The 12,642-nt window shown below is 49.7% G+C and overlaps 1 protein-coding gene and 1 long non-coding RNA gene across 2 annotated transcripts; both read left to right on the top strand.

Annotated features, from left to right (window-relative positions):
• Positions 1-54: 54 nt before the first annotated feature.
• ANKRD54 (ankyrin repeat domain 54) lies at positions 55-6,669 on the top strand. Its single transcript, XM_027655777.1, has 8 exons — positions 55-343; positions 687-734; positions 2,876-2,974; positions 3,425-3,496; positions 3,904-3,951; positions 4,071-4,195; positions 5,061-5,168; positions 5,851-6,669. Exons 1-8 carry the CDS (start codon positions 58-60, stop codon positions 5,923-5,925), a joined length of 861 nt encoding a protein of 286 aa, XP_027511578.1. The 5' UTR covers positions 55-57; the 3' UTR covers positions 5,926-6,669.
• Positions 6,670-6,858: 189 nt separating this feature from the next.
• On the top strand, positions 6,859-10,747 carry LOC113953090. Its single transcript, XR_003529736.1, has 3 exons — positions 6,859-7,908; positions 9,666-9,912; positions 10,362-10,747. It is a non-coding gene; the product is annotated as an uncharacterized LOC113953090 (long non-coding RNA).
• The last annotated feature ends 1,895 nt before the right edge of the window (positions 10,748-12,642 follow it).

Genomic DNA, 12,642 nt, shown 5'->3' with positions numbered 1-12,642 from the left:
CCGCCCTGTTGCTCTGGTGACGCCCCGCCCCTCTCCCCCGGCCCGGCCCGTGAGGGGATGGAGGGTGGCGGCGGGGCCGACGCGGCACCCGGCGCGGGGCCGGAGCCGGAGCCGGAGTCGAAGTCGGAGTCGGGATCGGAGCCGCAGCCGGAGCCGCAGCCGCTGGTCGGGCTGCCGCTGCTGGAGCCCGGGTTGCCGCTGGGGCCGGCGGCGGGCGCGCCCCTCGGGTACCTGCACGTCCTGTGGCAGCGGGAGGAGCCGGCGGGCAAGATCCCGGCCCGCCGCCTGCGCAGGGCCGCCCGCCTGCACCGCCGGCTGGGGCCCACGGGCAAGGAGGCCCACGGTGAGCGGGGGGCGGTGGGGAACCGCTGTCCCGCCCCGGGACAGCTCTGCCTTCGGCCGGCTCTGCATGGGAAGGGGGTCGGATCTGTTCTGGGGACGACTTGGGAAGGCATCCCTGGTCCTGCCAGCGGAGGGTGCTGGTCAGGAGTGGGAGAGCTTCCGGAGGACACGAGGAGAGTGTTCTTACCCGGTGGCTTGATCTCCGGCTTCCCCTTCTCCTGAGCCAGGAGCAGCAGCGCGATTTGGCCCCACACCTGGGCTCGAGCACCAGGATGGGATGTTCCACTAGGGAAGCGCAGCTTTTTCTTCTGTGCTTCTTAGTAAATGCTTTCTTTTCTCCACAGCTCTGAAAAGGCTGCGTGAAGCTGCCAATAGCAATGATTTAGACACAGGTAAGGCTTCTGTCAGTCCCACTTGGGATCTCTTCCTGGGAGGGCAGTATGTCAAGGACTCTTATTTTAGGAGAGGACAAAATGGGTGCTGGTTGTTTGTGGACGTGGTGCTTTAGATACTTCAGATCTAGAAAATGCTCTTTTGGAGCCCAGTTTCATTCTCTGATCAGAGTGGGGCTGGTTATAGTGTTCACTTTTTCACTGCAGCTGGTTCGTAGTGTTAATTTTCTAACTGCCTCGAGCTAAATCCGCACTGCACTGTTCCAGCTACTTTAAAATGTACCTTTTGCCCAGCTGTAAGCAGCAAGAGAGTAATGTTCTGGTTAAGGTGGACAAGCTGTGATTATCTAAGCCATGCCCTGTAAGATGAGGCAGTGTGACCCAGTAGATTAGAACCAGGACCAGAGATGGACTCTGCCTCTCACAGTGAACTCAGAGAAGGCTCATGGCCTATCTGTTACTCTCTTTACCTTTCTAGACTGTGGATTAGGTGGGGTTTGATATGAAGTGTCCAGCAACAATATCTGCCCCTTTTCATTGTCCCTCCTTAGGCTGTGCTGTCCCCTCAGCTGTGCTTGCCTTTTATGAGGCCAGTCAGTGAACAGAATTGGAAACTGGTTCGACTTGTAGAAAATCCCAGTCCATCAGATCGGGGGGTGGGTTTCAAGTGTGCCTCATCCTTCAGCTCCACAATACACCTTCTTTCACAAACTAATGGGTAAAGTTCATCTGTGGATTCTGTCAGTACAGGAGGGCTGGGCTTCAGTCAGTGAGTCAAGAGCAAGAATGAAAGAACATGGCTTTATGGAAGTCTTGGTTTCAATCCATCTTGGATGTGAAAGACAGGGTCCCCTATTTACAATCCTGATGTGTTTTCTGCACTCTGATGATTAATTTATTCTTCATCAACAAGTAAACATCTTTGCTGTTTCCTGTGGTGGCATTGGGTGGGAGAGGTTATGTCATTCCTACTGGCTTCAGGGGAGGACTAGCTAAAGTGTTCCCCATTAATGGTTCTCACTGGGGGCGCTCCAGTCTCTTTGTCTTTCTTCTGGAGTATCAAACGTCCCCTGTTAACGCCAATTCCATCTTTTCAGGTGTTCCTTTCAGTTCTGTGCCACACTTAAAGCAGGAGGTGTGCAGGAGGAAATTTAAATGTGGCTATAATTCGATCTCTGGAAGCCGAGATGAACGGTGACTTTCAGTGGTCTGAGCTATCTGGTTTCTGTCTCCAGTACTTGACAGTCTTGGCTGTTGCAGGATATGCTGCTAAAGATCTCAAAATATAGTGAACCTGTCAGCATTTTTAACAGCTACGTAGTGAGCTCTATTTTATGCACCTGTCAGGGTTGCTCTGTCAGGGTGATCTCAAAACAGCAGCAGTAATAACCCTTACAGTTGTTCTTACCCCTGTTGCAATAGGTGCTATTTTTACATACCTAATCTTTGCAACCTTTACTGGTCTCTTTGTGTTGCTCTTGTAGAGTCGGTGCACTCCCCTGCTTGCTACCCATACTGTAGCCACCATTCCCATACTTTTGCCATACCAGGTGTGGCAAAAAAACAGGAGTTTCAGATGGATCTGGGGAGGGGCATAGTCAAAACAGGTGTAAAAAAATGGCTTTTCTCACTAGATGTAGTTACACTGTGAAACTTTGACCATGGGTCCATGTTGGTGTGAAAAGTTTACACAGGTACAGAAAAGGACCATGCAAATCCATGGGGAAAGCCCACAGATGGGTAGTAAGCACAGGATGCTAACTCTAGCTTGGGAAGTGCCTGAGATACAGATGAGTAAAGCTGAGAGTTAGCCCCACATCCTTCCTATCTTTTTGTACTCTTCTCTAGGCATTTGCTGCAGATTGTCCTTGGAGCTTGAAAGTTTGGCTAGGTGGATCCTTAGCCATTACAGTTGTTGGCTTATCTTTTGTAGCAACATGTGAAAGGTGGTAAAGGCTGAAACAGAGGGTGGAGGTTGTGCTGCCTCAGCTGGTTCTGCTGAGCGGGATGCTGGTTCGTGTCCCATTGACTTGGCAGCTGACAGCACATATATCTACCCCAGAAGAGCAGATAGCATTACCCCTCTCTGGTCAGATGCCCCGTCAGCTTATCTGCTTTCTTTTCCTCCTTGGTGCTGTCAGTGCAGCAACTCTTGGAGGATGGAACTGACCCCTGTGCTGCGGACGACAAAGGCCGGACCGCCCTGCACTTCGCCTCCTGCAATGGCAACGATCACATCGGTGAGTGGGGAGGGGGAGTTCTGCCTTCCGGCCTCTCTGTGGCGGAGATTTCAAAGGATGCTCTTTAGTTTGATTCAGCATGTGACAGAGATTGCTCTTTTGTGTCAAAGTTGCCAGCTGAACTCTGGCCACAGGGCTTCCCATGTCCCCCTGTTAGAGGGGGAGCAGGACCTCCCAGTTTTAGGGCTGTACTGATGTAGAGGGAAGGGTGTCCTTCCACCCCGTTCTTCCCCTCAGAGAGCCCAAGGGCAGTGGCACTGCCTCACTTTGAGCTGGGTCCTTCTGCATTGCTGCACAACCCCCTGTTCCCTGTCTCAGTAAGGAAGCTGATGAGCTGAAGAGAAGCACCTACAAGGCAGCCTGGTGGCTGCAACGTGGACCTGTGGCCCGTGTGGGCTCGACCTGTGGGGCAAAAGGAAGGGACTGATATGGTTGTTTCCTTGTTTCCAGTGCAACTGCTTCTGGACCATGGGGCTGACCCAAACCAGAGAGATGGGCTGGGCAACACCCCCCTACATTTGGGTAAGTGCCACAGAGATGAGTTTTGCATGAAGAGAGGTGAGGTGAACACCACCTTACTGTTCCTTTCCTCTCCACCTTCCTCTTCCCTGTGCCTCACAGTATGCATCCCCAGATTTAAGGACCTAGAAGGGGCTCTTTTGAATTTCACTAACTTCACTCCTCACAAAGTTTAGGGTCAGAAAAAAGGTTTGGGAGAATCAATTTCCCTCTCTCTGCCAGCCCCAAGGAGCACAAGCTCTGTTCCAGAGGGAATACTCAGGCTTGAGTGTGAGGTTATCTTAGCATTTGAGCTGTTCCTCTTTCCCAGGGCAAAGAAGCCCTTTGGGAAGCAGCAAGCTCTGCACTTGAGCAGGAACTCGTTTTTGCTAGTACCTCTGAGTTGTGTGTCCTGTGTTTTCCCTCCCCAGCTGCCTGCACGAACCACGTTCCTGTCATCACCATGCTGCTGCGCGGAGGTAACATCTCTATAACAATTACAGCCTGTCCCTTTCCTGCCTGCCCTGTTGATACTCCCCAGGGACACCAGATCTTGACAACAAATCTTACTTTCTGTCCTTGCTCGTGCATCTTGCAGGGGCCAGAGTTGACGCCTTGGATCGAGCCGGCAGAACCCCACTGCACCTCGCTAAATCGAAGCTGAACATCCTGCAGGAAGGACTGTCCCACAGCCTGGAGGCTGTACGCCTGGAAGTGAAACAGGTAAAAGAGACAGTGCCATGTTCTGGTAAGGTGGTGCAGCCCCTGGCAGCATCCTGCACCCTTTATTTAAATGCCTGTCTGTAGGTTCTTAACCACTGTGGGGAGAGTTTGACTTTCCCTTCCATTTTCAGGGACCTTCCTTTTTCCCAATCTCTACTCTAAATTTTTGCAGGACCTCCCTTGGCTCTGGTAGGCCAAGGATGGATTGAATATCCTAATTCTCGGGCTGTATGCAGCACTCCTTTTCTTCAACAACCATGTAAGACAGATGCCTTGTGGCAGGAGAGGGACCACAGCATGAGGCTGTAGCTATGGTGTGCACATGCAGGGACTCTGTATTTCTAGAACAGTCTACCCTGCTCCGATATGTGGAGCCATGGAATAGGAAAGCATTTGTGAGGTTACGAATGCACAGGGCATGGGCCTCACATCTGGAGCTTACAGGAGCCACAAGGATTTTCATCCACTGTGCACAAGCAGATCTTACTGGAGTGGGAAGTCCCTGCTCCTCACAGTGAGGGAAGCTAGCTAGCCATAAAGAGAAGCTTGATGCTTTCGGGGCTAAGCCTTATGCTGCTTCAGCTGGGCCTGTCTCTCTTCCCTGTTCTTAAACCAGACGCAAGGATCACAAGTAGTCTGTCTGTGGCTGATGAATGCCTCTGGTGACTCACTGGGCTCTTGTGCTGCCATTAGTGCTGTGCAGTTGCTTTGCATTTGTTCTTCTCTAAGGATCACGTACTCTGCCATGTGCTGCAGCATCAAGGCTGTGTACTTGGTGATCTAAGTGCAATTTAATTTTTCCTGTAAAAACGCCTCAGCTTGGTGCAACTCTCTGATGTTTGCCTCTTACGCCTCTTGGTTTCAGATTATCCAGATGTTGCGGGAATACCTGGACCGTCTGGGGAGGCATGAGCAAAAGGAACAGCTGGATGACCTCTGTTCCAGGTTACAGATGACAAGCACAAAGGAGCAGGTAGGCGTCGTTGGGCTACTGTGACTCACCTTGTGTTGTGGCTCCTGTGTGTAGGAGAATGCAATTGCACGAGCTGTGGATGATATTAAAGACACAGTTATGGAAATATTTTTGTTCACGTCGGGTCAAGTGGGCAAGTTACGTGATGACTCGTACTCCTTTAGGCTGGAATTCAAAATGCAGAAAGCATTGCTGTGCCTAGCAGCTCAGGAGAGAAGCTGAACATCAGATGGGCTGAGGGCACAGTCATTTTAAGGCCAGGATCAGCACAACCACACCAGGTTGCAGGGCCTGTTTGCTTTTTTTCCTACAAAGAATTGACCCTTAGAAACAAGCTTAGAGGAAACAGCCCTGATACCACTGAGTTTTAGGTAATGCAGCAACATGCTTTTATTTTAAGGACTGGCTAAATCGCAGAGGGTGGAGGTTAAGCATCGACTTCCTGAGGGATGGGAAGAACTCCCATTGCCTTACATTAGGGCTTGTTTGATCATGAGGATAAGAACCCTTCTACATGATTGTTGGGACCAGAGGGATCCTGTCCTAGCATAAGCTCAGCATGGGCATTACTGGCAACCCTAGTTCAGGGGTAGTCCCTGCTGTGTCACAGTTTATTCTATGGTAGCAAGTGGCTGTACAGCTGCATTCCCCTGCCTAACAGCCAGCTGTATTCTTCTGTCAGGTGGACGAGGTTACAGACCTCCTGGCCAGCTTCACATCGCTCAGCCTGCAGATGCAGAAGATGGAGAACAGGTAATGGGCTTCCAAATCATCTTCCTGATGCAGCAGGAGAAGCCTTAGAGAGAAAAAAAGGAAGCTGAAGCTTGCTTCCCAGATTGCTGAATAAACATTGCTGCCAGCGGCCTTTCCTGCCAGACTGACTCTCCAGTGGTGCTCAGACTGTTCCTGTTGGTGCTGCCACAGCTGCCTCATGGGGAGGCAGCAGGGTTTGGACAACAGAGGCAAGAGACAACAGAGTGCCACATCTGTGACTTTGGGGTAAAAGAGCTGCTCTACTTTTTATCAGATGGGCTGGTGATGAATAGGATACCTTTTCCAGAGATATTTTGCCTTCGTCTAAGTACTTCAGCTCGATATAGGTGGTGGCTGATGTCATGTACAGTCACCAGCCCTGACTAGTGCACTCAGCAGCTGGCCAGCATCACAGAAATGCTTGAAACGGGCACTTTTTGCCACCTCCATAGTGCTCAATTGCCTGAGAGAGAAAGTGAATGCCTTGGACAACAGAAGGCTTTGTGCTGTGAGAAGTACACACGCTTAATTCTGCATGCTAGCAGCAAAGCAAACATACTGCTTTGAGAGACATGCACTGAGGCTTAATCCTCACCTTCCCCAGAGCCTGAGGTCAGAGAGCAGAGAATCTATCTGGTTACAAATGGAATACAAAGTTTTTCATCACTAGACTAACAACTTTCACTGGCCTCATTTTTTAAATCACTGCTGCAAGTTAGTGCTTAGATACTACAGTGTAACACTTGCAGAAAATACCCAGGTACACAGCTAGCAGGTCAGAGCTGCCCTGATGCAAGAATAAGGTTTGGGGGGTGACAATCTTTATATAGTTTTAGGTAGACATCTGCATCTTGCAAAAAAACCCCCACCATAACTGACTTTTGTGTTTCCTGTTACTGGCAGTCTCAGGCAAGGGGTCCAGTTGTGACAGGAGGTGGGATGGATATGGGTTTATGTCTGCCTCAGCAGCACCAAGCCCACTGCTCAGCAATCCTGTGTTTCTTGCTTGTCATGCAGAGCCTTAAGTGCAGTGTGAGAAACAAATCATGACTTCTGCTGGGAGTCTGAAGTGATGCAGCTATGCAGTGAATTGATCTTGCTGCTCTCTCACTTCTGCCCCTGTGGTTAGTAATGAAGATTTAGATTACTTTGTTTTGGAGCAGGGATCATGAAATCCCATTGATAGGGTGCCAACAGCAGCAGGGAGCAGGAACATGCCCAATAATAATCTGAGTTGCTACCTGTGTACCACACCGTGGTAGTGCTGGTAGCCATACCCATTCCACAGCTTGGGAATCACTGGTTTGGAAGAGTGCCTTATTAGGATTCAGCTTAAACATGCAGCAGCCACAGTTTGGAGCATTCTTCAGAGACCTTTAGATCAGCATGCTCTCTGATATCTGCCTCTTGTCCAGGAAGAGATTAAGTGGACCTCTGTGTTCAAAGCTGAGATACCAGAAATAGGCATGGCTTTTAGATGAGTTCATCCATGAGGTGCTGGAGGACATGACTGGGACCAGCAGTCTTGTGGTTGGTTGGGCTGGAGCTGTCACTATGAATAGTGGTACTTCGTTATGATGTGCTGGATGGGAAGGATGCCGAGGAGGTGGGAGACAATCTGACCTTTTTGTATTTTAAACTTCAATAAAATCCTGTCAGCCTTTTAAGACTCCTCAGCCAAATTCTCTTTTTCAGAGCAGCCCATTTCTCTTTCTTTACTGTATGTTCTAGGCCCCATGCAACAGCACTGGACTTTGTAACTGCTACTGTCATAGCTGGTACCGAAATCAGAAGCGACAACACAAAATTGTTTGAATTCAAACACCGCTCTGTTTGCAGATCAAAGTACATGGTTGCTGACTGACCTTTTCTGATCCTGACTCCTACAGCCAAGAAATCCAAACTTGAAATCTAGGCATTTGCTGTGAAAACCGAACAAATAGAGGAGAGAGATTCTCAGCAGAAGTGCTTCTGCACTCTTGCGAAAGTATGGAGCTGGTGGAAAGGTAGTGGCTGAATTTGTGCCTTACCCCATGCTGGATAAAATGGCTGTGCTGTGAAGAGGCAGCAAAGGGATGAGGGGCTGGGGAGGGACATCTGGGCAGTGCAGAGAATTTCCAGTGTGGTCCCTGTGTAAGGAGCAGGTGACTTTCATGTCCAGTCTTTACTTACCCTATTTCTTCCTGTCTTCACAGCCTAGTCTTGGTGTCCACATACACCCAGCTATCAGCGCTTCTGCCCTCAACAGCCTTGTTGCTGAGGAGACCATTAAGGTGCTCAAAGAGCAGGTGGCTGAAATGCTCTTTAACTCTGCAGTTATTTTAGTTGCTGATGTTGTCTGCTAACTAGACACCACTTGGAAGCTTACCTCAAAGCAGGAATACATCTAGCTGGGACTCAGAGTGAAGCTTTTAGCCTCGGCACACGTGATGTTGTCCACAGCTCTTCAAGCCTTTGTCTCACCTGGCACTGGTTTTTTTCATAACAGCTCCTGACAGGGGAAAGGTGGGGGTGCTGCAGACAGCCAGGAGCAATTATCTTGCTTCTTGTGCAGCACTGCTCCCTCCAAGGAAGCACAATCAATAATAAAACAAGCAGGGTTATAGGAAGTTTTGCTGCTGCTTTAACAGTAACACCAGGTAAGAAAGACAAAAGGGTATCTGGTTTTCAGTAGGGAAAAAACTGCATCGTGTAGGAATCACATTCTGTGAATCACCACACTTAGTTCTGCTTTCCTGCCTCGGGAATGAAGCACTGGGCTGCTGAGAGCCCTATCATGTGTTTGGCACTGGGTGGAGAAAAGTTTTATGTTTCTTTGCGTCAGCCGGTCATGCCAAAGCCTTAACTACCCTGTCATGCTCAGCAGCTGTATCTAGAACAAGTTAGGTGCTGGGGAGGGAAAGAAGGAAAGAGGAAGTTCCAGGGGAGGAGGAGACGGTGGCTTCACACTGCTAAGAGCTGTTCACTGGTCCCGTCTGTTTTTTTTGCTGCTCCTGGCCTAGAGACTTCAGCTTCTCCCAGCAGCTATTCCCCCCATCCTTGCACCCTGGGCCACAGATTTCCATGCACAGATTTCCCTGCACAACCCATGAGGCTTGTGGCAGCTTTCTGCATCTCCCTGCAGTGTTTGCTGCAGCAATGGAGAATAGAAACAACAGCACAGGTTTCCCTCTGCTATTTGTTTTGCCATTATAATCAGTTCAACCTCTTTATTTTCTTTGTACCACACCATCAAACGCACTTCCCAGATCCCTTCCTGAGCAATGATGCATCCCTGTCCTCAGGGCCATGATATTAACTGGGACTTGACTCTAGGCCTTGTTCCCCCTCACCCCTACCTGACTTCCAAATACCCTCCATTTCCCCTCCTCATTCAGAGCATGGCTCTGCAGGGATGTGCTGAATCCCCAGCTACTGAACCCAGCAGCAACCTCCCTGGCTCTACAGCCGCTGCTGTGCTGTAAGATGGTACCAAAGCCAGCAAGTAAAGACTGAAAACCTGTTGTGTCTCAGTGAGGACTCACAGCAGAAGCAACACCCCTGAACAAAACCTCTCAGCAAAGCCACATGGATGTTACTAAGCAAAAGGCCTTTCTCTGAAGCAGCCACTCACCCATGCAAGCGAATGTGAAGCGCGCACTGTAATGTGTGTGAACATCAAGAGTTTGTTCAGCTCTTCAGCGGCTGAAATAATTAATCTCTGACATCTGAATTCCTTTATTTCCTCCACCTTTGCCTTTCTAGCACACTCCAAATCCAGCACTGCAATTATCTGTGCTGCTAAGGAAGCCCAATGAAGCATCTCTGGCAAATCCCATGAAGCATCTCTGGCAAACCTCCCACCCTTTCATCTGCTTACTCTGCTCACTCTGTGAGCAAGATAGATCTCTTCTCCTTCATCACAGGAAGGTACTTACAGAAAAATGCCTTCTTCATGCGGTGTGCCTGGCCCACGTGGGAGAGCAGCCCTAGGCAGCTGAGGGCTCAGGGGGTGAGTAGGTGGAAGAGTCAGTGAGTTTTGATTAGGAAGCTGATAAAAGAGGTATGGCAAACAGCGTTCCTTTGGTTTTTTTCTGAAAGCTCTGAGAGGGGAAGAGGGCATGTGGTTGTTGGAAGAATTAACATAATCAGTTGTCAGCCTGCTAAGGCTGATTGTGGATTAGCAACCAGCAGCTAAACCCAAAAGCAAGTAACCAGAATTCCCACTCCAGGACTGCCAGATTTGCATGCAGGGGTGTAAGCACGATGAGCTTCTTGGCATCTGGGTCTGACACCTCCCACCAGTGTTGGGCTCATGTCACACATGCCAGGGAGATGCCAGACACCAGAACCAGTGCACAGTTGGTAGGACTAAGTTGCTCCACAGAGAGGAGATGGTGCCAACCCCTAGCTGCAAAGCCCCAACCTGCTCACACCTCTCCCATTTCATCTCTGTTTCAGCTCTTAGAACAGCAGTACTCAGCTAATGTGGCAAACCAGCCTCTGCAGGGTTAAAGATGAGCTCATCAGCCTGGGTGATGACAAGTAGGAAAGAAAATACAAGCAAGGAGTCATTAATTAAGGCAAGAAGCTAGGAGCAGAGACTGCAGAATGCTAATCAGTCTGGAGGGAAGGTTGCGTGGAAAGCAGCAATGAAGCTCCTTCAGCTTTAATTAAATCTAACTATATCAAGGATGTGACATCTTTGCTTCACCTCTGCTTTTGAGCTGAGAAACCGGTTGGAGCATGTACGCTGTTACTGGGCAGACAGGAATTCCCTCCTGGCTCCAGAGCCTTCCCAACTGAAACTCAGTGCCTGCCCATCCTGCTCATGTGCTCCCCAAAATCAGGGCTTAGCACCAGGCAGAGCTTAGGGAAGGGGCCCGGGGCTTGCAGCCGCTTGTCACATTAAATGCACCTTCTCCTAAGGTCTTCCTTGTCTTCTCTGCCCTGTTTTATTTAGGCTTCACCCAAATGTGCAGCAGTCAGTTCTGAGATGATCTGCTTCCTTTGCAAGCTGGGACTAGGAGGAGCAGGATCAGAGGTGAGAAACAGCCCAGCCGCATCTGGGCAAGAACAGGCAGCATCCAGCTGTGCCACATCACCCTTCCTTACTCCTGTTCCCTTCTCCCTCCAATGCTTTAGGCTGTGTAGTGAGTCTTCACCCATAGAAATGATGTAGGTATTTGTGTTGCCCAGAGGTGGGTTTGAGGCCATGTGAGCTGGCCACCAGCCATGGCATCATGTGCAAAGGATGGTTGTAGAGCTTGCTGTCCCGGGAAGGTGGGTAAGGCAATCTGGACATGTTTCTGAAAAGCATCAACTGCAGAGGAGTGGCAGCCATCATGGAGGGAGCTTGGAAAATCACAAACAGGGATAGGAGGCGAGGGAGGCTTGAAGTGCAGAAAGCAACATCAAGCACTTGAATGGAGAAAGAAAACTAATTCCCAGCACAGCTCTTCAGCTGTATCCTTGGGTGTCCTTGGAGCTGAGCTCCAGCAAGGTCTACAACAGCTTCAGCAAGCGTTAGAAATACCATGTCACCTGGGAATTTAAGAGCAGGCAGGACAAAGCAATAAGGAAAGATTTACGCAAACGGAAGTAGGGAATAGAAAGAGAAGAGAAATAAGGGGGGGATTGTGGCTCTGCTCACACACATCACAGCTCTGCAAGCTGCCTGATGTCACCCAGCCCTGCTGCACAATGTCTACAGCACTGACAGCATTGGAGGGCACTGCTGAGATCAAAACACCTTTACTTTTTACACAACCTCCAGCACCATGCATGGGGACAAGTGAGGACACCAGCAGATTCTGCAGGCCATGCAGGGCTCAGGACACCACCGATGGCACTGCATAGCTTCCCACAACTTAGCATTTGATGCAGCCTCGTGCTGGCAATTGGCTCCCAATGATGATCTCTCTCCTCTCTGCCAGCTGGGACTCCTCAGTATGAGTTCCCTCGCTGTTTTAATTAGCTAGAAAGAGAGGAGTGTGGTCCTTCCAGATTTCCAGGCTACAGAGTCTGCTGTAGCACCCAGTCCTTGCGTCTACACCTGGAAAGTCAGCCCATAGGCCTTTGCTGGGAGGGATATCTCCATAAACATGATTACTGTGGGCAGTGGGGTGTAGGAAAGTGAACTGCTGTGGAAAGAGAATGGCCTGCCTTGTTCAGGGCAAAGGTGTTCATTCTGAAACCTACTGGTGCTATGACAACCTGTAATTGTTTCCTGTCTTCAATGTGGAAGTCTGTGTGTCCCACAATGCCACTGCTTTCCCCAAACACTTTTTGCCAAGCTTTCCCTCTTTCAACCTGCTATTAAGAAATTATGGGTGAAGATCTGCCTCATGTTAAGAGTTACATACTCAGAATCCATACAGCACTAATTAAATTCCGTATGTAATTAAGGAAAAGGAGGGTTGTTGCAATCACTGAGTTTACTGTGAATGTTGTGGGTGGTGATGGCAGGTCTCAGACATGGCTACAGGATTGTAGAGGAGGTGGCTGAGGAGCTCTGGGGAACTTGAACTCAGTGGGTTTGAACGAGCGAGCTCATCTCTCACTGCCAACATAAGACCATCTCAGTGTGGATAAGGTGTGGGTCTGATGAACCTGGAGGAAAGCAAAACCCTTGTCATGAGGTCAGAAACTGTGATGCTAATGGATATTCCTTTCTTACCTCTCTAGACCCTTTCTAGGGCTTCTTCCTGGTTTTCTTCTACAGCATGACCAAAAGCTCCCA

This window comes from Corapipo altera, unplaced genomic scaffold, assembly GCF_003945725.1.
Source record: "Corapipo altera isolate COAL_440 unplaced genomic scaffold, ASM394572v1 1, whole genome shotgun sequence".
NCBI lineage: Eukaryota > Metazoa > Chordata > Aves > Passeriformes > Pipridae > Corapipo > Corapipo altera.
The sequence above is the reverse complement of the archived record's forward strand: the minus strand, read 5'-3'. Positions and strand labels throughout refer to the sequence as shown.

What these genes read in the sequence shown, in the direction of transcription:
- ANKRD54 (XM_027655777.1), top strand. Translation starts at nt 58, where the DNA reads ATGGAGGGTGGCGGCGGGGCCGACGCGGCACCCGGCGCGGGGCCGGAG. An exon ending in CACGGGCAAGGAGGCCCACG is followed by an intron (nt 344 to 686) that starts GTGAGCGGGGGG and finishes TTTTCTCCACAG; the next exon opens with CTCTGAAAAGGCTGCGTGAA. An exon ending in CAACACCCCCCTACATTTGG is followed by an intron (nt 3,497 to 3,903) that starts GTAAGTGCCACA and finishes TTCCCTCCCCAG; the next exon opens with CTGCCTGCACGAACCACGTT.